Source organism: Nematolebias whitei, chromosome 9 (genome assembly GCF_014905685.2).
Source record: "Nematolebias whitei isolate Nwh7 chromosome 9, NemWhi1, whole genome shotgun sequence".
In the NCBI taxonomy this organism is placed as follows: domain Eukaryota; kingdom Metazoa; phylum Chordata; class Actinopteri; order Cyprinodontiformes; family Rivulidae; genus Nematolebias; species Nematolebias whitei.
The window spans coordinates 46,410,536-46,435,242 of NC_056506.1; the positions used below are offsets into that span (position 1 = coordinate 46,410,536).

The following is a 24,707-nucleotide window of genomic DNA, read 5'->3' on the forward strand; positions in this document are numbered from 1 at the left end:
AATCCCAAATGCATGTCACTACATGTATCCTCTACGTGGCCATGCCTTTTTGATCATTGGATCTTATATCTTAGCCATCTGACCATCCCACTTATGGCCTAGGTTGGTACAATGTTCCTGATAGACAGAGGAACAGGAATTGAACCAAGTTCAGGCATACTAGAAGAACATTGAGCACCTCCAGCTGCTAAATATACAAACCGGATTCCAAAAAAGTTGGGACACTGAACAAATTGTAAATAAAAACTGAATGCAATGATGTGGAGGTGCCAACATCTAATTTTTTATTCAGAATAGAACACAAATCACAGATCAAAGACATTTCATAGAAATTTCCATTTTCAGTGAGATCAAAGTATGTTCAGTTACTATTTGCACAGTTTAGTGGACATTATTTCACATGCATGTTACTACATTTGTTGCGTCCCCCTCTTGGTCATACTGATTTGCTCATCATGTCTTAAGTCCAACATCTTAACCCATCTGCCCATCATAGTTTTAGCTCCGGTTTAAATGCTCCTGGAAGACAGAGGAACATTAACTTTTTAATTTCAATCAACTATTTGACGGAAACTCAAATGAAATATGAACGCTGTCAGGTTCTGTGATGTTTGGGCTCAGTTCAAATACTGGATTCAGTTAAAACCAAATAAAGTGAAGCAGCATTTACCTGATCTGGTCATTTCTGTGGCATGTGTTTTATTCTGGCAAGTCATCTCTGGATTGTCTGGACTGCAGTTTTAACTAATGGCTGAATCTTGTAGCTTGAATCCAAATTATTATATTTTTGTCATCTCTGTCCCATGTTTTAATTCTACCAGGCCATCTTCTTTCTTCATTGTCAGCAATGCAGTTTTAGGTTTTACTGTAGTGGTTAGTCTCAGTTATTCGGTGATGGGACGCCTTTTTGTTGTGACTAAGCAATTTATTAAAAGTGTGGTGTGACCTCTTGGAGCTTTTAGATTTATAGCAGTGGCTCCTTTCAGTTATGGGATGTTATTTTGTATTTCATTAGTGAGGAGGGGCTTTAAATCTATGTAGATGTGTGTCCATCAAACTTTAAGCCCACCCCCTCAACCACTTGCCCATCCTGGTTATGTTTTATTTGTTCATCAAAAGTTTCAGTCTTTTTGTCTCTTTAACATGTACGATCAGGATGTGCTAGTACCAGGACGGCTGAGTGGTAGAGGCACTGGCCATGAAGTAACGAGGACAGAGTGGGTTTAGGCCCCAGTCCTGGTCCACCCTGTGCTAGAAGAATGCCCATAGATGAATACTGAAGTAAATCCAGTAACAACTTTTTGAAAAACAGCTTAACGTTTTTACTTGAACACAACGATTGTGTCGTGTTTGTTTTAAACAAGTAAAAACTGTTAAAATGTCATAAGTCAAATATTTGCATGGTGGCTCAGTTGGTAGAGCTGGCGTCTTTCAGCAAGGAGGTCCTGGTCTGTGGCCTTTCTGGGTGGAGTTAGCTTGTTCTCTCCGCGTGTTTTTTTCCGGGTACACCAGTTTCCTCCCACAGACCAAAAACATGCACGTTAGGCTGATTGGTGACTCTAAATTGTTCCTAGGTGTGAGTGAGAGAGTGAATGGTTGTCTCGTTTGTCTCTATGTGTCCCTGTGATGGACTGGAGACCTGTCCAAGGTGTCCCCCACCTCTCACACAGTGACAGCTGGACACCAGTGACCCCCATGACCTGAAAATGAAGAAGCGGGTAAAGATAATGGATGGGTTACCAGGAGTGGTTTTTGAACCCACAGAGACATCTCCCCACTGGGTCTGAACCACTCAGCAATCCTGGTTCCGCCCTTCCACACATTAACCTGAAGAACAGAGGAACGTGGAACAAGGTGTACCTAAGGTGGACTACAGAAACCTTACAAAGTGAGATTTAAATGGCATTAAACTAAACATTGAGTTTAAACATGTGAATAATTTAGAAGAAAGGCTCGGTAGCAGGCACAAATAAATCCACTATAAAGGTTGTTAAATTTAAACAGTTTATCACCTAATGAATCAATGTTCTGACAGCTGGAGGACTTTTAAATCAAGTAAAAAGCTGCTGCACCTTATCTTCAGTGTCTCCTGGATTCACAGAGAAACTACTGCGCTGTAACGTGTTCCAGTGCTGTCATGCTAACAGCCATGAGATAAACATTAAATTCATTAATGATCAGCCCACTGAACATGTAACATGCCACTTTATTTATAAAGCACTTTAAACAGCAACAATGCCAACCAACGTGCTGTCCAGCAAAAACTAAACAAGCAAAAGACACAGTATAAAAATACAAAGATCCAAATATCGTGAATATTTTAAACATTTCAAACTGATGTTTTATTGTTGCTACATCAGTACATTTTGATTTGACAAACTGCATTAAACCATTAAGAAATTGCAAATAATTTCTGAATTGAAAATATCAGACGCAAGTCTTTATTTGCATATAAACAATTTAGTACAGAGAAACCTGTCGGTCAGAAGTCAAAAGTTTGCTGTGTGTTTTTATTTTTCTCAGCAGCTCTCATTGTTTTGTCACCAAACGCAACAATGACATTTAGAGAAAATGTTTGCTGTTGTTGCTTTTCCTTGATTTTTTTGACAGTGTAATTTATTTGTGAGGTGAAGCATTGTGCTTTGCTGAATCCAGAGCACAAAAAAAGTATAAAAGATATAAACAAACAAACTCAGACTGACAGCATTTTGATTAAGAGATGGAGAATTATTGTCCAGGGCAGATCTGGGACGAGTTTCTCGTTAGTTTTTCTTTTAAACTCGTTTATCATTTTCATTCTACCTTTTTTACTGATTTATATATATATATATATATATATATATATGAACAGAAATGGCTGCTCATCAAAAAATTAAAAACACCCTCCCCTTTATTTCCCATTTTGAGTCAACCCAGCATCCATGAAGTTATTAAAAAAATAAGTTTCAGGCACATTCTATTTTCTGACCTCTAACCAGGCTGTAACATTTGTGTCTGTGTGTCTAAATGTCATATTAAAGAACACAGAGGCAGCCAAGCATTGAATTGCCTCGAATCATCAGTTTCTGGCAGGAACTGAATCATCACTCTGATCTACAAAGATGTAACAGAAGTTCCTGTTAATGTGATCCTTCAAAATGGTTTATTTTCATTTAGGTCCTAATTTAGTGTCCTCTTGAAAAGTTCAGTTGTTGTTAACATAAGCTGTTTTATGTAGGATGTGTTCTGTTCTTCAAAAATATATAAGTAGAGTCAGGACCTGCAGCACGAAGTTGAAGCCACAAAGGACGACCGCCCTCTAGTGGCTGGCTGCAGAACAATTTTTAAGTCCCGCCCCTTCTTTTAAACAACTGGGATTTTTGGCTCACTAAAAATAAAACTTCAGATTTTTTTTTCAGGTGTTTTGCTTTTTGTTGATTTGTGTTGCTGTGGCCTTCACAGACCAAACCTCTTAACTGTCAGAGCCGCTGACGATCCATCCATTATATTTACTCGCATCGTCCTTTTCAGGTCGCTGGTCCCCATATCCAGCCATCACTGTGTGAGAGGCGGGGGACACCCTGGACAGGTCTCCAGTCCATCACAGAGACACGAGACAAACAACCGTTCACTCTCTCACCTAGGGACTGTTCAGAAAAATACATAGGTTTCTTTTTGGAGGAACTTGATTGAGAGTCTTACCAGGAGTGGGGCTCGAACCCACGAGGGCTTCTGCCCATTGGATCTTAAGTCCAACGTCTTAACCACTCGGCCATCCTGGTGTGATCATTTGCTGTTCTACTTTTATTTTTCCTCCTTAAGAAAGAGCCATCACATGATCAAGAGCTTCAGATGTTTCTTTCATTTACGGTGCAGTCGCTCAGAACCAGCCCAAAGGCTCTTTGAGTGGACGTGCGCAAAGAAAAGACAAACACTTTAGATTAAAAATTAAAAGATGTTTAACTTTTGCTGTTGTTCTTGTTCTAAGGAGTTAGGGGTTACAGTTTGTTGTTGAGGGGCAGCTCACAGATTCTTTAGGTGTTGAGCAGGACTGTTTGCGAGACATTCACAAGAACCGTGCACGATGATCGAGCAACGGTTGCACTTTCACAGCTTTCCAACAAAGTTAAGTCAGGTCCTCTGGACGGTTTGTTTTTGTTGAAATGTTTCGTCTTTCATCCAAAAGACTTCATCGGAGTTACCTGGATTTTTTATCTGGATTACAGAGCATGAACTTTGATGTCTTGAACCACTTTGGCCATGGCTGCCTCAGACGAGTCGGCGGGGGAGAGGGCGGACTCCAGAAACCATCTGAGCACCATCAAACTGGTTGACCCACTATGAGAAGGTGCTTTTAAGACTGAGTTTGTTGCAGCTCCTGGTACTGATGAAGTCCTTTGGATGAAAGGAGAAACGTTTCAACACAAATAAACCGTCGATGGAACCAGACTACCTGGATTACGGAGCATGAACTTTGATGTTTCACAGCTTTGCTTCAGGAATCTCACCGCTCTTTTTTTGTAACATGGAATTAAAAAACAACAAGCAGGTCTGCAAGAACAAGATCAGTGAAACTGCAACTGTGTCTTTTCTCGCAGTTTAGAGTCTCAGATTCTGGCTTTAGAGATTTCACTTGGTTCAAACATCTCTGAAGAATGGATCATTTTAAAAGTTGTCCTCTTGCATTTGTGTAAATAGTTCACGTCAACTTTCAGTGTGTTGTTTGTTATTTATTAAACTTTTTCTCCTAAATTCTGGGAACATGAAGAAACATTTTGTTGTGTTTGATTTTTCAGGCTGGCTTGGTGTATTTGGGCCCTAATGATGACATTTTAGTGCTGGAGAGAAGAATGTTGATTTTCCATGAATAAATACATAATAAAAATGACTAAGAATTCATATAGGTTTTAAATCAGCACAAATACAAAGCATTTGACAGTTTTACGACGTATAACCAACAGTTACATGAAGGATATTTCTGAGACGGTTATTTCTTCAGTTGGGTCTTCAGTGATGTTGGACATACCTTTTCTTGTTCATTGATTTACTTAAGCTCCCGGCTTAAGAGGAGAGGATGCCGGGCGGGGGTTATGGTGAGGCTACGAGCTAACGCTAAAGCCGGTAAACTCCCCATGCCGTCTCTCTTTCTGTCGAATGTCCGCTCGTTGGACAACAAGGTGGATTTACTTCGTCTGAGAGCGGGCGCCTCAGAAGAGATGAAGAAGTGTGCAGTGCTTTGCCTCACGGAAACGTGGATTACAAGTGAAACGCCGGACTCAGTCTTCCAGCTGGATGACAGACTTTTTTTTTTCGAGCGGACCGCTGCAGCGAGCTAACGGGGAAATCACGGGGGGGCGGAGTGTGCATTTACGTGAGTAAGAGTTGGTCCACGAACTGTACTGTTGTAAAAAGCTCATGCTCGAAGGCTTTGGAGCAAATAACAGTGAAATGTCGGCCACATTATCTACCCCGAGAGTTCACAGTGACTTTTATCACAGTTGTTTACATTCCTCCGGACGCTAATGCTAATGAATCACTACAGGAGCTTCATGATATCATCAGCTCGCTGCAGAACAAACACCCCGAGGCTCTTTACGTTGTAGCCGGAGACTTTAACCACGTGAATCTAAAGGACTGTCTCCCAAGCTTTAATCAGCATGTGACGATTCCGACACGTGGAGACCGCACGCTGGACCGTGTTTACACGAACGTAAAAGATGCATACAAAGCCGAACCCCGCCCCCACCTAGGACTGTCAGACCACATCTCAATCTTCCTGGCTCCTGCTTACATGCCCCCGCTGAGACACTCCAGACCGGTACAAAAGAAAGTTAAATGTTGGAGCCAGGACAGTGGACCCATACTGAGAGATTGTTTTGACCGAACAGACTGGCAGGTTTTTAGAGAAGCTGCTGAAAATGGAGGTTCGCTTGATCTTGACCAATACACATCCTCAGTACTGGGTTACATTATTACATGTACTGACACAGTCTCCACTATCAGAAATGTTAAAAGCTACCCAAACAGAAAACCTTGGCTGAATGCAGAGGTGCGTACCCTGCTGGAAGCCAGGAACACTGCCTTCAGGTCTGGAAACTCAGAGGAGCTGAGTAGGACAAGAAAAGAGCTGGTTGCTGGTATCAAGAGGGCCAAGGCCACATATGCAAAGAGGATCGAGGGTCAATTCATCTCACAAGACCCTCGGAGCATGTGGAGGGGCATTAAGTGCATAACAGATTATAAAGGAAGGAGTGAACAATGCCCCAAAGACCCATCTCTGCCTGATGCCCTCAACAAGTTCTATGCACGCTTTGAAGACCCGAACAGACCACCCAGCACCAGACTCACCTCGCCACCGGATGAAGAGCATCTCAGCGTGACCTCAGCAGAAGTAAGGAGTACCTTCAGGAGGATTAATCCGCACAAAGCAACTGGCCCAGACAACATCCCCGGAAAAGTGTTGAAGGAATGTGCTGATCAGCTCTGTGAGGTGCTGGCAGACATCTTTAACACCTCACTTACCCTGGAGACGGTTCCCACCTGCCTGAAGACTGCCACCATCATCCCAGTCCCAAAAAGCTCTACAGTGACTGGTCTGAATGACTATCGGCCAGTGGCCCTCACCCCGATAGTCGCTAAATGCTTCGAAAAACTGGTCATGACTCACATCAAAACAACCATCAACATCAACGAGGACCCTCATCAGTATGCATACCGTGAGAACCGATCAACAGGGGATGCCATCTCCTCTGTGGTCCACACTGCGCTCAACCACCTGGAGCAGAAAAACTCTTACGTCCGTATGCTCTTTGTGGACTTCACATCCGCCTTCAACTCCATGATCCCCCAAACCCTGATGGACAAACTATCCACACTAGGACTAAGCCCCTCCATCTGCAACTGGGTACTAGACTTTTTAACAAACAGACCACAGTTAGTGAGGATCCACAACCTCTCCTCCTCCACCATAACCCTCAGCACTGGCTCTCCTCAGGGATGTGTGTTGAGCCCCCTTCTGTTTACTCTGCTCACATATGATTGTGCAGCTACCCATTCAGGCTGTCACATTGTAAAGTTTGCAGATGATACAGCGGTGGTGGGATGCATCACAAACAATGATGAGTCCAGCTACAGGCAAGAGGTGGAACACCTGGAGAGCTGGTGCAGAGAGAATAACCTTCACATCAATGTGAAGAAGACAAAGGAGATGATTGTGGACTTCAGAAGGAACAAAAACACCTACACCCCCCTGAACATAAGAGGATCTGCGGTGGAAGTGGTCTCCAGCTACAAGTACTTGGGTGTACACATGAATGACAACCTCAGCTGGAGCAACAACACCACCAGCCTGATCAAGAAAGCTCATCAGAGACTCTACTTCCTCAGACGGCTGAGGCGAGCTGGTCTGGGAAGCTCAGTCCTCACCTCCTTCTACAGGTGTGCAGTGGAGAGCATCCTGTGCTCCAGCATCAACGTGTGGCATGGAGGCTGCACAGCTGCAGAAAGAAAAGCTTTGCAGAGAGTGGTGAAGGCTGCACAGAAATCTGCCGGAATCAGTCTCCCCACCATCACAGACATCTACACCTCCAGATGCAGGAAGAGGGCCACCTGCATCATGAAGGACCCCACCCACCCAGCACACACACTTTTTGCCCCACTCCCCTCAGGAAGGAGGTTAAGGAGCATTAAGTGTAGAACCACTAGACTGAGGAACAGCTTCTACCCTGAGGCTGTTAGACTCATGAATCTCTAACTAGAATAATCACTGTGAAAAACCATATCATGTTGCTGCTGATCTGTTTCATGTTGCTGCTGATCTGTTTCAATGTTGATGTGTTCATGCGTGCACATCTGCTCACAGACTCATGTTCATGTTTGTGCTGATGTTCAATGTTTTATGTTATGAGTGCTTAGTGTATATTTAGTTGATGTTTTTCTTAGTTCATATCTTAGATGTTATTACTGTTTTTCTTAGACATTTTATTGTTGGATGTAACTGGGACCCCGTGTACATAATTTCGCTCCACCACATGTACCACATGAGGTGCGAATGACAATAAAGAAACTCTGACTCTGACTCTGACTCTGATTTAAGGGTTTTATTTGTAGTTTCTGCTGCTGTGCATCGTTAGAAGCTGCAGTCAGAAGAAATCTAAATTTAGATTCTTTAACTACAAAGCACATGAACACCAAACGTCTTCTGTGTTCTTTGCCATCATTTTGTGGCTCTGATGTTGAAAAGCTTGCAGGACCTCATGATGAAACGGCTGAATGGAGCGGCTTCATGGAGCAGAATGATTTGTATGCAGCGTCTTTACCCTCCAAAGCGTTCTCTGCCTCTTTGCTCTGTTCGTACCTTTGATTTTTAGTCCAATAAATCACACTATCGTTAGCTTTCATGATGAACACTTGTGTTCAGAGGTTGACAGGAGAGGAGGTGAATTTGCATGTGTAAAAAAAAAAACTGTAAAACCGTGAAGAAATTTAAAAAATGATGCATTTTCTAACATCATACTTTCTTCAACAACTTACGGTATTGCTTTAATTTTGTGTGATCCTCTACCGAGCTTCTACTTTGTCAGTATTTATCTTTTAGCTTCCACCCCCTCTTTCCATCCTCCTCCACAGGACTGATGACACGATGTGACAGATTTACAGTATTTATCTAAAAATAAACCACAATGTTTCGACGGCGTCTCTCGGGAGGTCGATTAATTTAAGGAGCACTTTAAACGGTCTGGAAGCACTCGGAGAAGATCTGATGCTGGGAACAAGTAAAGGATGCTCTGGATTCACAGGAAAACTTGTTCATATTAAATAAAAAACCTTAAGCATTAAAACAAACAAGTTTTGAATGAATAACCTCCTTATTTAACAAACCTTCCTAACACACCAAGTACGTTGACACGTTGGCAAGAACTCCATCACGTCCTGTAAATTCAAGTTGTTTTGCTCTGGGACATCTCTCAGATCACAGTCAGGTTAAAAACTGAGGGATTTCAACACGTTGAACAGTTTCCTCTGTTTCAGAAGCTGGTCCTCAGCAGGAAAAATAACTTCGTGAAGGACACCTCCACCTGCAAGTCACTGAGCTGCAACAGTCGGAAACACAAATCTGCATGAAAAACACATTTTGATGCAGAATCACACTGAATTCGAGCTAATGACACGTTTGTGTACCTGACGGTAAATTGTGACGTTCCTGTCAGTGATGTGCAAATCTGAAGCAAAGTGTCTCAATCAGGAGTCAGTTTGATTCCAGTTTATTCTCTTTCTCACCACCAGCTTTAAATATGAAGCACTTCAAACAACCAGGGGACAAATGTCTGTACGGTTACAATAAATCAAACGTAACAGCAGTTATCTCAGAAAAGCAGCTCTCTAACAAAACATAAAGAAACACGCATAAAATTAACCCAAATAATCTACAAAGTCAAAGCTCACATGGTGCGAAAAGCCAAGAAGAGGAGATGACTTTTATGACGTGACTTAAAAACTGTCAAGATGTGTCTGATATAAGTGTTTTTATCTCTAATCAGTCAAAATTTTAATTCTCATAACTTCGGACTCACAGAAGCTGGTTTGAGACGGTATTTTGAGAGTTTGTTTTGCACATCCTTTGAACATGTCAAAACTTCGGCGACTGCGACTCACGGGAGGAAACTGAGAACTCTCGCAAGTGTTTGCATTTTGTCGTCGCTACTGCAGCCCAGGGAGGGTTCAAAGGTCACAGAAGCAAGGTGCCGCCATGTTCAGGTTGACAAGCAAACATTTAAATACTGGATAAACAAACGACCAGAAGCATCGAATGCCCATGCTCCTCTTTGTAACTGGATTCTGACTGAGGGCTGGTTTGGTCCAGAGTGGGGAAGTTCACCGTGTATTTGGAGGATTGGGGGTTCAATCACCTTCCTCTGCGTTGCACCAAAGTGCCCTTTGGCAAAGCACCAAAACCCCCACTCCCTTCAGTATTTCTATGAGTGATAGACTACAATGCGTATACAAAAAAGCAATTAACGTGGCTCATTTTACTGTAATCTAGCTTCATGCTACAGTTTCTATATAAAACCAGGACTGTCCGTCAGCTTCAGATGAGGTAGAGCTCTATTTGGGACTTTTTTTTTTTTTAGATTAGTGAACATCTGAAATCCATATTCATTTTGTTTTCAGAGAGACATTTTTAGAAGCAGAGTTGAACTCAACGCCTTCACCGGCCTCATATGTATTATGTCTATTTATGTTACTTTGTCTAGGACCTGGTGTGAGAGATCTGTTTTTTTATACCTTCTCTCCTCATGTTTTCTTCCCCTTTTCTCATCTAAGCCTAAAAGTATTCTGACAAGGATAAGAGGCCGCGCTCTTAAAGAGCAGCAGCTACGTGCACTCCGCCCATCTTTCGGACGACTGTACGGACACATTCTTGTTGTATAAAGCTGACTCTGCTAAACGCAGCGTCTTCAGAACGCTGTGTGGATTTGCTCACTTTGCTCCGTTTCCCTCAGATGTTCTCCGAGTCACTGTGAGCACGGCGGCCGCTGCAGTCAGTCCTGGACCACGTTTCACTGCAACTGCTCCGACAGCGGCTACAGCGGGGCCACCTGCCACAGCTGTGAGTCACATGACACGCCAGCACTGTCACATGATCACAGAGCAGAGACAAACGAAGCTGGTTTGATCAGTCTGATTAGAATCAATGAAAGTTTTAAGATCGAACAGAGCAACTCAGACTTGATCAAACATTCGGCTCGAATTTTGGGGAGTTTTTGAAAAATATCTTAGTCTTGGATTTTGTTTCCTGTAGCTAAAGTTAAAAAAAATAAATAAAAAAAACACATAATTCTCAGGTTGCTTGAATTAATAGCAATTTATTTTTAATTGAATTGTTGGCAACTGTAGGAAAATGTTCAATTTACTGTAAAGCATCAGTAGTTTTAAGTATATTTAAAGGCCACATCCATCCATCCATCCATTAGCTTTACCCACTTCTTCATTTCTGGGTCATGGGGGTCACTGGTGCCCATATCCAGCAGTCACTGTGCGAGAGGCGGGGGACACCCTGGACAGGTCTCCAGTCCATCACAGGGACAGATAGAGACAAACGAGACAAACAATCATTCACACCTAGGGACAATTCAGAGTTACCAATCAGCCCAACATGCATGTTTTTAGTTTGTGGGAGGAAACTGGAGTACCCGGAGAAAAACCACGCAGCACGGAGAGAACATGCAAACTCCACCCAAAATGGTCCCCGGCCAGGATTCGATCCAGCGACCTCCTCACTGAGAGGTGGCAGCTCTAACAACTGAACCACCGTGGTGCCAGATTCTGTACAAACCAAACACTTACAAACAGATTTAAAAGTATTAAAAGTGTGCTCAGTCAGCGATGACGTGAGGAGTTCCTGAATAAAAACTCAGATATTATCATTCTGGAGTTTACACGTTCTCTCCATGCTGCGTGGATTTTCTCCGGGTACTCCAGTTTCCTCCCACAGACTAAAAACATGCATGTTAGGCTGATCGGTAACTCTGAATTGTCCCTAGGTGTGTGTGAGAGAGAGAGAGAGAGAGAGTGAATGATTGTTTGTCTCGTTTGTCTCTATGTGTCCCTGTGATGGACTGGAGACATGTCCAGGGTGTCCCCCGCCTCTCACACAGAGACTGCTGGAAATGGACACCAGTCACCCCCACAACCTGAAAAGGAAGAAGCAGGTAAAGATGGATGGATGGATGGATGGATGGATGGATGGATGGATGGATGGATGATGGATGGATGGATGGATGATTGGATGATGGATGGATGGATGGATGGATGAATGGATGGATGGATGGATGGATGATTGCATGATGGATGGATGGATGGATGTTCTAAACTATAACTCGTTCTGAACATTGATCCGTGATGAGTGCACATCTTTAAAGATGAACAGAGTTTTTTGTCTCCGATTTTCTGCAGCTATAATAATAATTATAATAATCATAATAATAAATAAACTTTAAATTAGGAGCTCATGTAAAAGAAACCAACGTTTGTACAACCATAGTGATTAGATTAATAATCTGTATTTGTAGCAATGGAGAAAAGTGGGAGGCAAGAACTGAACATCTGTTGATGTTCTCCTTAAAAAAAAACGTGCATGCATGTGGGCGTCATGGTGGAGGCTATCGATCCTGTAACTAAGACTGAAGTTACAAATGTCCTGTAAGAAGTAAACCAAACCACTGCAGCGAGCTGAAGTTGGCTGGTCGTGTGCTGAAAGCTTTTAGTGAAGCTGAAAGTCAGACGTTTCCCACACAGCTCACTTCAGGTCAAACTTTTATTCCCGGTGTCTCTGTGGAAACTGTTTTCTAACAGCAGATGTTTTTGAATAAAGGAGAAGAAGAAGAGATAAAGAGGTGAGCGGACTTTAAAGACCTTCGGATATAATTTTGGTTTAAATCGTTAGATTTAGATGGGATCTGTTGAATCCTGCTCTTATTTCTAAACTTTGTTGCAGAAATAAAATCTGTGATTATGAGACATGGATTCAGCTGTGTTACATTCACATGAAACATTACCCATAATCCTCCACACAATCCTCGTCGCAGCCCCTGTATAAAAACATATTTATTTGTTTTTTCCTCCCAGCTGTTTACGAACAGTCCTGTGAAGCGTACAAACACAACGGCAACACGTCGGGGTATTTCTACATCGACGTGGACGGCAGCGGGCCGGTCAAACCTCAGCTGGTCTACTGCAACATGACAGGTGACTTCCTCCTCTTCATCATTCCTCATTACTGCTTTACATTATTATCATTAAACAGCTTCAACACAATGTGTTTTTTTCAGCACATTTCTTTATCTTTATGGCCCAGAAGGCAAAAGGCAAGTGTTAGCATAATATCTTATGAACCACCAGGCGAATTTTAATGAAACTCCCTGAAAGTAAAAATTGAAAGTACATCTATAAGTGAATACATTTTGGAGTCAGTGCAATTCAAAATGGCCTCCACAGCCAGTAGACTTTAGCAAACACTAAATTGTTGCAACTCAGTCAGTTTTAAAGACGAGTTAAAATTTGGTGTGGTAGTAGCTGAGAGTCATCTCCAACACATACTCAAACATGGACTGACGGTGGGAGAAACCGTAATTTATGGACTACAAATATAAGCCACGCCCACTAAATTACAAAAGTAATTATAATTTTGTGCATATGTAGGCTACGCTTGTCTTTAAGCCACGGTTGTTCACGCTGTAACTTGAGATATTTGCACAGAAAGATTTTTTAGACTTTTAATTAAATACGTACCGTAACGTACACAAATAGGCTACGTACAGTAAATGTTTTTCTCTGAACAGTACGGTAACACGGCTGGTTTAAAACAAAATACAAAACACAGTAGCCTACCAGGAAGTCATTGATCATTATCTTCATATTCCTCCTGTGCAAGTTTGTACTGGAGCAGAAGTTGTTCTGCAGATGCAGAGGAATCCTCCCTCAGGGGGAGGAGGAATTCCCCCATCTCCATTCTCTCCTCCCCTCCTCATTTTATTGGTCCACTGTGAATGAAATGGCAATTTATTTTAATTTTTTACCTTTATACAGGTAGTCTCACTGGACGTGGACCCACCTCCCAAGAGAGACATGTGTTGAGCAGCTACGTGAGCGCTCGGGTGTGACGAAGCTAAATGTTTTGGCAGCATGAAGCTCGTTAGTCCGTCAAAAAAAATATCCATAAATTAGCCGCTGCGTTGTATAAGCCGCGGGATTCAAAGTGTGTGAAAAAGGGAGTAGCTTATAGTCCAGATGTGCCATTTTGTTTTTGTTGTTGGAATCAATGCTTCTTGTCTGTTAGCAAAATATCTACAATCACTGGAAGGCTTTTACTGAATCTCATAAAATGATCATTGAATGTACAGCATATCTGCAGCTGATTTTAATTTAGAGTCTCTCTCCTGCTAAAAAGGACTTAAAAGCATTCACAGCTCCGCTGGCCAGGAAGCTAATGTTGTTAAATAGTAAACGTGCAGCTCTACCTACATATACGAGATGGATTAGGGTCTTTTTTCGCTCTAAACTGGAGAAAATCAGACTCAGTGATGTGGCTGGTAAGGCTGTATCATTTGAAATAGTTTGGGATCTCTTACTGTCTGATGTTGAAGGTACAGATTGTTAGAAATTCTGAACTGAGCATCACATGTGATGTGTTTTGACATGTGTGCATATATACTTGTCTTTTATTCCTCATATTATTTTTTTCTGTCTTTTTCTAACTGTAAGTCACCTTCTTTATACAAATTCTGTTTCAGACATCCCAGGCTGAGCGTTTCGTGCATTTAAATTAGGCATCAACACTAATGCGTATGAACTGCATCAATGTTTTGTCGCCAGATGAGAACACGTGGATGGTGATCCAGCACAACAACACAGAGCTGACCACAGTGCGGCCATCTCCTGGTGTTAAACAGCACTCGGTTCACTTGGACTACTTGTCTGAGGAGGAGCAGCTGTTGGCCATCGTCCACCAGTCGGAGCACTGCCAGCAGGAACTGTCCTACCACTGCAGGAAGTCCCGCCTCCTAAACACTCAAGGTAGGAAAAGCGCTGCAGAATATCACGACACCAGAGAAATCACATTTTCTGTGAACGTGTCGTCTAAGTCCTGAAAGTTGTTGATGAATTTGTTCAAGATTGAACTGTTAAAGTTGAAACAAGCAAAGTAGAAGCTGAACAATAGCTAAAAGCTAAAATGACCCTAGCTACGCTAAGATGGAACTTTATTGATCCCACAGGAAATTGTTGCTAAAAGCAAAAACAGTAGTAAAGAGTAAAGACAAGTAAAACAGTAGGTCTGTGATGGGTGAAGCCACGTCAGCCAATCACGTCTTGTCACATGAACACGTAGTAAGCCAGTAGCGTGCCTAATGGACTCTTTGAACAAAACAATAGGACTACATAAAAGTTTTAAAATATTGAAATACTATCTCAAAATTAAAATCAGCTAATATATATCTAAAAGCTAAAATTTGCCTAATTGTGACAAGCAGAATTAAGCAAAAACATGAGCTAAACGCTAAATGTAATAAAGCTTTTGCTAAAATCTACTATTTGCAAAATACGATACCAGTAAATTTAGCTAAGTTATACATTTATGGCTAAATGCTAAATATTGCCAAACTGTAATGACTATCAAAAATAAGCAAAAAAGTAGGTAAAAGTTTTTAAAAAATTGAGCTGCCAGAAATTAAAATCAGTAAAACTGTAGCTAAAAGTTAAAATCAACAAACTTATAGCTAAATGCTAAAATTTACCTAACAGTAGCAACAAGCACAAACGAGCTAAACAGAAGCTAAAATCTAAATGTAGCAGTAAAGTTGAAAAAGTTATGACTATCAAAAAGCATCTAGAAGCTTAATATCACAAAACTATATCTAAAGGTTAAAATTAGCTTTTTTTGTCACATGATGTGTCGTTTGGTTTTATTCACCAAAGTTTCCTGGATTTAAACCTCCAGAAGGTGAGCCACGCTTTTTTTTGTGACAGCTAATTTTTTGACAGAATTCTACTTAATGTGCCATCTGTTTTCATTTAAAGTGTTAAAAAATAATTTTAAAAAATGCAATAGTCACTGTTAATATTTGTAGTTTTAGATTTTGAGGACGACCGCTCGTACTCCTGAGCTACAGCTACCAGGACCATAGATCTGTTTCACAGCTGGACGACTAAAATATCACATTAGTTCATGTTTTTAATCCTTTTCTTTCATCGTGCAGGAACAAGGAGTGGACTTTTTTTTACTCAAGAACGTGTTTGTTAAAACGTAAAAATTTAAACATTTAGATTAAAAAAGGGTTATTTTAAAAATAACATTTTAGCTCAGGTTTTAATGTAATTACCGTCTAAAATCCAAAAATTAAATAAAACATACTAATTGTACCCCTTAACTACATGAATCGTGTTATATTATGATGCTAATGTTTAATTTTATTTCAGTCTGTTTGGAATTATATTATAATAACTTAAAAGTGAACTTCTCTCTTCAAATGTTTGATCTAATCCTAATCCCTTTAATCTCCTAATCTTGTCTTGAGGGCAGTTTTATTTTACTGCTTTTTCTTTAATTTGCCACGAGCTTCAATGAGAAGAGGCGATTGTTAGAAACAAAAGTAGAATCACTTTGGTCTTCAAGTTGGTTAACTTTTCTCTCAGCAGCAGCAAAATGTTTTAGTTTTAATGCACAGAAACCACGTAGAGACTTATTTTAATACATTAAACATATTATTTGGTATTATTCCAGTTAGTCCAAATGCATTAGTATTTTAAAAGACAAAAAAATAAAACATCAGGCATCTAATTGACAAAGGATTCAGTGAACAGATATTTTTACATCAAAGTGATCCAAAAAATAGTTTATTAAGCCTGAATAAAAGATCTGGCCCATCCACAAAGCTGCAAATGCTTCTGTATTTGTAACTAAATAAACACTATATGGTTTTAGAAACAATAATCTTGATTGCCATTTGTGCAGATCAATAGGACAAAATGTTGGTTGAAAACTTTGAAGTAAAAAAAAGTTGAAGAAGAGAAAGTTTCATTAAAAACTTTAGGAAAACAAACTCACCGTCCTCTCCAAATGAGAAACGTGTTTTTAGTCCTTACAGTCAAATCTGCTGTTTCAGAATTTAAAAGGAGCTGGAAAACGTGAATTTTCTTCAAATGTTGGCTTCGTTCACAGAAGCAGAGACGTCTAGTTCCTCACCGTTAAGTTCATGTTTATTACCGGTACTTGCCGTCATGGCAGGCGGGCGATCATGTAGTTGACTGTGTTTGTTTGACAAAATTTAGAAGCTTATTAAACGAAACATACAACAAAATGATATGCAGTCCATTTACTGCACAGAAAGCAATTTAACTAATAAGACACTTTCCCAAAAGTAAGTAAAAATATAAAAAAGCTCAGTACTAATAAATATACCAGTGTAAAAACATATTTATGTCTGTAAAAATGTGAGTTTGTACCATTTTATTGCACAATTGTTCACTATTAAAGTGTCAAACTGTGTTTACAACCTGGACTTTCAGCTTGGATAAAATATTGTAGCAACATGCTAAATGCTAACATCGCAACTCTAGGGAGTCGTAGTTCAGTTACGTCACTTCTTTACTTATTTTTACTTTATTTCCACGCTGCTAAAAATCTTGATTATTCATCTGTTAGCGTAATATTTCATAAACAACAGGGTGGATTTTAATAAAACTCTCAAAGTTATTATTGTATGTATATCTACAACTCAATGTTTGGAGTCAGACGAATGTTAAGATGGCCGCCACAGCTAATCCGCCTTGAAAACAGCAATAAGTCAGTGAGTTTTACAGATGTTTAGTTAGGATTTGATGTGGTGGTAGCTGATAGGGATCCTCAACACATAATCGGAGCTCTGACTGATCGCTCAAGATGTTTAGGCAGACAGTGATATTTTGCTAACACACTAACAAACGCACACACAGGCAAACGCTATTATTTGTTCTTTCATCTTCCATGGTAGCGTGTGATAAAAAGACTCTAAAGCTGTGTAAGGTTCAGGTGGAGAGGTGGAGCCAGGGGTGCAGGCATGAGCCAAAGGTTTTAATTTAAAAAATGCCCAAACAAGTAGCAGATACACCCCCCGCCCCCCAGCCCCAGGTCTGAAACATGACCAGTACAACCAGGACAAACTCCTGAGGCTCTGACACCAGAGAGCTAATATACAGCAGGATGGATGATTGGTGAGTGAGAACAGGTGGGGTCAGGTGTGTGTCAGAGTGTGCAGGTGAACAACGACTGGGAACATGAAGGTATTCAAACCAGACTGAACTGGTAACAGAAAACAAACTGAAAGTGTTACTCCACCACAGCTGTGAGCCTGTTTGTCTCCGTGTGCTTCAGAGGGGTCTCCGTTCAGCTGGTGGCTCGGTGGCCCCGGTCCCGGACGGGTCCAGACTTACTGGGGAGGAGCTCATCCCGGCAGCCAGCAGTGCGCCTGCGGCCTGCAGGGCGACTGCGTGGACCCACAGCACTACTGCAACTGTGACGCCGACCGCACCGAGTGGTACGGACCCGTCCAAACACACAGACAACAAAATGCTCCTTTATGATGCCGTCTGTTTTTACACAGAGTTAAATCGTCTCAATAGAGAGCAGTCAATTATTCTGGAAAAGTTTAAAATAAAAATAAATATTAAAATACTCAGCTCTCAGGGCAAAAGAGGAACTGTGTTTCAGCTGCTGAGTCCTTCTCTGTATTTTGTTCTGAGTATTTTTTTTTGTCAATATAAGCCTCATTTTCCTTTGTATTTAATGAGTGCAGAGAGCAAAAATATTGTTGAGTTTATTTTGAGTTGAATTAACCTGTTGGACTTTCTGGCTGTTCTTGGTTAGACTTTATAATGGAAAAGACTAATATTAACCATTGTAGCTTGTCTTGTCTTTGCTACTGAACATAGCATTAATATATATACATATATACAGTATATATACATATATTTATATATATATATTGCTAAGTAAGACAATTAGAGGTCCTGTCCCGTCCACTGCTCGCATATTTGACGTCATGGACGAGCAAAGACGACGTCCAAAGAGGACATCAGCTCTCAGCCGATAAACAACTATTTGATAAACTAGAACCAACTGGATCTGTGTCACAAACTGTGTGCAGTCTTTTCACAATAAATGACTAGAATTGATAATTAATGAATTTCATTCAGCAATCGTGTAAAACAGCAGAATGATATTAAAGGAAAATAAATCGTTTATAAGTTATAATGATCTAAGCTACATCTGGTCAGTCAATAACACACACAACTCAGAAATTACATATAAAGGGTATTGTTTAACATTATTGGAATAATGTATGTTTATTATTATTTATCTGTTCTGTAGTGGACACTTAGAAAATGTTCACTGCAGACCCAGTGATATTTTAAAGGATGAAACTTGTCTCTACTGATTTTAATTAATCATCCTCTCAAGAGATCAGGTTTGTGTAATAAAACCCCAAAAATTGTCAAATATATAATATTTTACACTGAGCAATTATTACATAAATCGGAGGCAATGCCAGATTGTAGTATTTAATAATTTAATTGTAGCATGATTCAGCTCCGTGCTACACTCTGTGGAACAACATATGTCACCGAAGCTAGCATAGTCAAGACATTTTAATAATTAACACTTCAATTCAATTTATTTATAAAGCGCTAAGTCACAACAGAAGTCGTCTCAGGGCACTGAACGGAAACATTCATATAAAAAAAACATAATTGAACATTATTTATCTGAGGAGCAGACTGCTTTGAGTTTAACTCCATCACAGAACTCTCATCTTGAGCGAGCATGAAGGCGACAGTGGAAAGGAAAAACTCCCTCGTGAGGAAGAAACCTTTAGCAGAACCAGGCTCCGGACAAGCGGACCTTCTGCTTCAGCCATTACATCGGCTATAGACTCATTTTAATTTTAAACGGTTACATTATTAGCTTCAATCATGGTCTGATCACATTCACATATTAAGATCTGCTGATTTGTGGAATGAGACACGTTTTTCATTTTCGCTTCAGTTGGTATAACCGCAGCACATACAGCTTTGTGACATTTTTATATACACTGACCTGATAGCTTATATAAATGGTAAATGGACTGTGCTTATATAACACCTTTTCTATCTGATCAAGATACTCAAAGCTCTTTACAACACAGTCTGTGCCCTCATTCATGCAGCACTCTACTATACCTGTACAAAGATAATCTGAATCTGTAGAGACTAACCAGAGCTTTATCACATTCATACACCGATGGGACACACATCAGAGGCAGTGAGGGGTTCAGTGCCTTGCTCAGGGACACTTCAACACGTGACTGCTTGTGGATCAAACCCGAGCAGCTCTCCTGTTGGAGGACGACCGCTCTAACCACTTAGACACAGCTGCGTGAACAATGTGTCCTCTTGTTGTCCTATTTAACTCTATGGTGGTGCTACACTAAGTCATGACTCTTTCAGCAGAAAAACGTCTGAATTTTGCTCAAATTAATTTCTTGTTGTTGAACCAGAGGAAATCAAGGAGCAGGTAATAAACAGCCTCTGCTCAGTTTGCATCCTGACAACCTTCTTTTCATTCAGTGCAGCAGCTCTGCAGCTTGAGAGCTGTCGCTGTGATATTTCTCCCTTCCTAAGTTGGCTTCAGGGTAGATTTAGGTGGCCAAACATGTGCCAGTCTGAAAATTTTTGTTCTTATTTTTAACTGAACACCTGCGCAGCTGATTTCACAGATGAAAGATGTTTGGTTTGAAGAAATGCTGGCTCCCAGCTGCACACAGATAGAAACCTCAGATTTAAACATATAATATACTTTTTATACAGTATATATATATGTCTATATATACTGTATATATATATATATATATATATATATATACAGCATGTATATGTATGTATATAAATGCATGTATGTATATATATATACATATATATAATTTGTCTATATATATATATATGTATGTACGTATGTATGTATATAAATGCATGTATGTATATATATACATGTATATACTTTGTATGTATATATATATATATATATATATATATGTGTATGTATATAGATTCCTTCTTTTATATTTTGGCTTCCAGGTTTTTAAAACTTCAGGCATTTAGATTAAATACAGTGTATCTGCCTGATATAATATTTATTAAACCATAAATGCTTTACATTTAAACAAAACAACCAAAATGAGAGAATATGAAACAGAAGTTATGATTTTGTTAGTACTCCTATCATAGGTAAATGCTGTAAAGTCAGATTATATTTGTTTATTATGAAGGAAATAGTTTGAGCTAACAGTGGAGCAATGATTTATTTATTGCTCTCGTATTCTGTCGTCATTTTTTCATCTTTCCGTCCAACTTCCCTGCTGATGTTGTCGACACCACCTCCTCCTCTGTTGGGAGAAACTCTCAGCTGACGGGAAGATTGACGTGCAGATTATCTGAGCAGGGTGTAAATGGACGGAGCTGCTCGCTCAGCTGTCTGTCTGGAAACGGCCGTCACAGGAAGTGGCAGAGATTGAGTGTTGGGTGTCAGGGTGGATGCGACGCGACCCGGCGGATTATGAAAATGTTTTGCTGAAAAATGATTCTCACCGGGTCAAATTCTTGTGTTCTTGTTGCCGTGGCCTGTCAGGTTTTATCAGTCGAATTAGGATCCATGAACAATTAGCTTATTTGTCCTTATACAGCTTTTGCAGTAGATTTGTCCTCATCTGCTTATTTTTCTGGATTATTTTTTTCCTTTTACTGCACAGTTTCCATTTCCTCTTACACTTTTCATTACGTCATTTTATCTTCTTGATTATCTCTGTTTCTTCGTGGTTTTATTTATTTCTCTTTTTCCATCTCGTCGTGTCTCCACATCATCTTCCTCTTCTAACTTCTGCCTCTTCTACCCTCTCCTCTCTCTCCCCTCCTCCTCCGCCTGTCACAGGACAGAAGACTCGGGTCTTCTCACCCACAAGACGAGCCTACCGGTCAGGTCTCTGGTTCTTGGGGACGTCCAGAGGCCGGGGTCAGAAGCTGCTTACAGGGTGGGACCGCTCCGTTGTCATGGAGACAGTGAGTTCATCTGCTGTAACTGTTTGGCTTCAGATGATGGAGAAAAAATATCTAACAAAATTAAAAAGTAAATAACAGAAATTAATTCAATCACCTCTCCTTAAACATTTCGGCTGTCGTTTTTGTGTGAACGCATTCCTCGTTGTGTCCCTTTTATTTCAAGCATGTTGCTCGTAATCTACTCACGGATGTGTACTTTCTTCTCTTCATACAGTCTTCTTTATTACAAATATTTAAAATATATAAAAACATCTTTAATACCTTCAAAAAACTTTATTTGATCTGCTTTAGCCTACTTGGTTTATTTTTGTTTACTTAAACTACTTTAGGTAACATTCTGCTACTTTTAGCTGTTTTTTTGCTACTTTTAGCTTCTAGCTAGCGTTTTGATATATTAGGTTTAGCTTTATGTTTTGCTACTTTACCTTTTCTAGCCTTTTGATGTCTTTAGCTAGCCTTTTAAAAATCCAGGCTACTCCTTTGTTACTTTTAGCTTTTAGCTGGTATTTTGTATTGGTGTGTTTTGTTTTTAGCTTTTAGCTACTGTTCAGCTACTTTAAGCTGGTTTCTTTGGCTAGGCTTTTTCTACTGTAGCTTTTAGCTATTCTTTGTAGTCATACTTTTAATATTTTAAGCTTCCCTTTTGTTACTTTTAGATGTAATTTGCCTTTTGCTATATTTAGCTTCTATTGTGTTTTGCGACTTATCTTTTAGCTAGTCTTTTGCTGACTTTCTGCTTCTATTTAGCTGTTAGGCTGTAGTTTTAACAACTCGTTTTCAGCTCCGACAGCAGAGTTTAGAAATCCCCCTCCACACTCAGCATGTCTAGTTTCTGATTTTTGTTTGAAGTTTTTTAAATATTCTCCGTTGACGTTTTTCAGAAAACTTCTGGAACGCTGCGTTTTTTGACAAAGAGACGTCGTACCTCCACTTCCCGACGTTCCACGGAGAACTGAGCGCGGACATCTCCTTCTTCTTTAAAACCACGGCCTCCTTCGGCGTGTTCCTGGAGAACCTGGGCATCAAAGACTTCATCCGGATCGAGCTGAGCTGTGAGTACCGCCGGAGCCGGAGGATTTAATGCAGATTAGGATGACGTGAGGCTGAAACCTGGAAGCTTTAATCTGAAGTCACTCAGAAGACGCAGAGCTAATCTGTATTAAATATCCTGCAAGGTAAAAATGTGTGTTTTAGGAGAAACACTGTGATCCTGACCTTTGTGTCCCCACCTGCTCTGCGAGCGTCACATCACGACTTTCTGTATGTTGAGACCTGCATGCAAATAATCTACAGTTTCCTCCGTCTGCTTCTGGTTTGCAGTTTCCCAGAGAAACGTCTGCGTGCAGACGGAGCAAAAACAACAGTACTTTCATGTATTTCTATCATATTTAACATTTCAGACATTCTGTTATTGTTATGGAGGAACACATTCCTTATCAGAAGCCACTATTTAACGATAAACATTATTAAGATAATCTTTGAATCTTTTTGTTGTATAAATCATGAATCACCTTATTAATCATTTAAACACTTGTTTTCCTCTTTCTCTTTATTATGCTGTTGAGATCCTGTTTTTTTTTTTTTTATTTTAAGCATCTTCCGTATGTTTTTCAGGATTCCACTCATCCCACAGTTTTTAAGCTATTTCAGCAAAGGTATCGAAACGTTCTGCTCGTTCAGGAGACTCATGCTATGAAACTTTTTGAAATATTCAGCTTCTTTTAGCAAAAAAATCCATGTTGGTGTGGATTACTGTGTTTAGGTAGCTTTAACCTACAACAATACTTGGTTAGGAGTAGGAAAACCTAAATGATTTTCAAAAAGCAACATTATATATATATAAAAAAAGAAATGTTGTAATGTGTCTTGCTGATAAACATTTGATCATGTTATATCTGTGACTTAGAATATTAAATTTAAATGTTTTTAGTTGAACAAACTTTGAAAACCAAACAATAATTTAATTTAATTAAAGACAGATGTATTATTTAAGAGTATCGTTATGTTAAACGAGGGAGCTCTGAAATCTGTGGGAGTGACGTGAAAACGTTTGATTGACAGCATTTTAAACGACATTCAGTCCTACACCTGTCACCGTGTTGTTCTCCCACTTCATGGTAGTGCAGAAATGTGTTATATCACCTTTTTCCAACCAGAAATACTCTTAAATCAAACATGTTTTTATTAATATTTTATAGGAAAGATGCAAAATGCATACAGAAGATGAAATCAGATTTCCACTTTAACCACTTTGGTGTTAAAGAAAATCATTTGCAACGTTTCTTTTTATGAGGGACGAAAAACAAAAACTTTTTTTAAGCTCATCTTGTTAAAAATAAACGAATAAAACAACTGATCCATGCAAACGCTTTAGCTGCTTGTTTGGAAGTTTCTGTAATATTTGCTGCTTGGATCAGGTTAAATATGAAATCAAAAGCTTGTTTTATTATTTATCAACACTGCAGCTACACAAAGACTCTGTGTGATATTAGTTGTGTGTGGTGACATATTGAGTTTATACTTTCAGAGAAAAGTTGGGAGTTGTTTTTTTAATGGATGGGAGTTGACACAAACAGAATCTAATACAGAGAGCGTGCTGCACCAACAGCCCCTCTCCTCGGGGAAATCATCGCCGGTGCGGCTGTTTCTGCTCTGAACGCCGCCGCTCTGCTGGCAGCCTCACATCGCTCTGAAACACAGCAGCCGACGCCGAGAGCAAGTGGTAAAAAACGAAGTTACTGCCGGATTCTGGGACAGTGTTTCATCTCGTTCCGTCCTCGCTGCGTTACACTTTTTATACCTTCAAAACAGAAGGACGGCGCTTGTTTTATTTATTTACTTACTTATTTCAAGAAAAAGTTTGTCCTTTTTCTCTTTGTTGGAATGAAGACCACATGATTTCTGTAAAAACAGGTTCTGAAAGTGAAATGTGGAGAGATTGTTCTCTTTCTGCTCGGCCTTATAGACAAATATTTCTGTATTCCTCTCAAAATATCATCAGAATATCTGGGGTGAGAATATAAATTTGACAGCCTGCTAAGATGTAGTTCAAGCTTGTTGTAGCATATATATATATATATATATATATATATATATATATATAT

The 24,707-nt window shown here is 39.9% G+C and overlaps 1 protein-coding gene and 1 non-coding gene across 2 annotated transcripts in view; one reads left to right on the forward strand and one right to left on the reverse strand.

Annotated features, from left to right (window-relative positions):
• Positions 1-24,707, forward strand: part of LOC119414301 (contactin-associated protein-like 4) — a 152,921-nt gene that overhangs the window by 94,458 nt on the left and 33,756 nt on the right. Inside the window, exons 11-16 of the mRNA XM_037681396.1 lie at positions 10,482-10,588; positions 12,607-12,726; positions 14,353-14,553; positions 17,888-18,050; positions 21,476-21,603; positions 22,485-22,655. Of these exons, the coding sequence (XP_037537324.1) occupies positions 10,482-10,588; positions 12,607-12,726; positions 14,353-14,553; positions 17,888-18,050; positions 21,476-21,603; positions 22,485-22,655 (890 nt within the window). The remainder of the gene's footprint in view (positions 1-10,481; positions 10,589-12,606; positions 12,727-14,352; positions 14,554-17,887; positions 18,051-21,475; positions 21,604-22,484; positions 22,656-24,707) is intronic.
• trnal-uaa lies at positions 3,679-3,761 on the reverse strand. Its single transcript has one exon. It is a non-coding gene; the product is annotated as a tRNA-Leu (tRNA).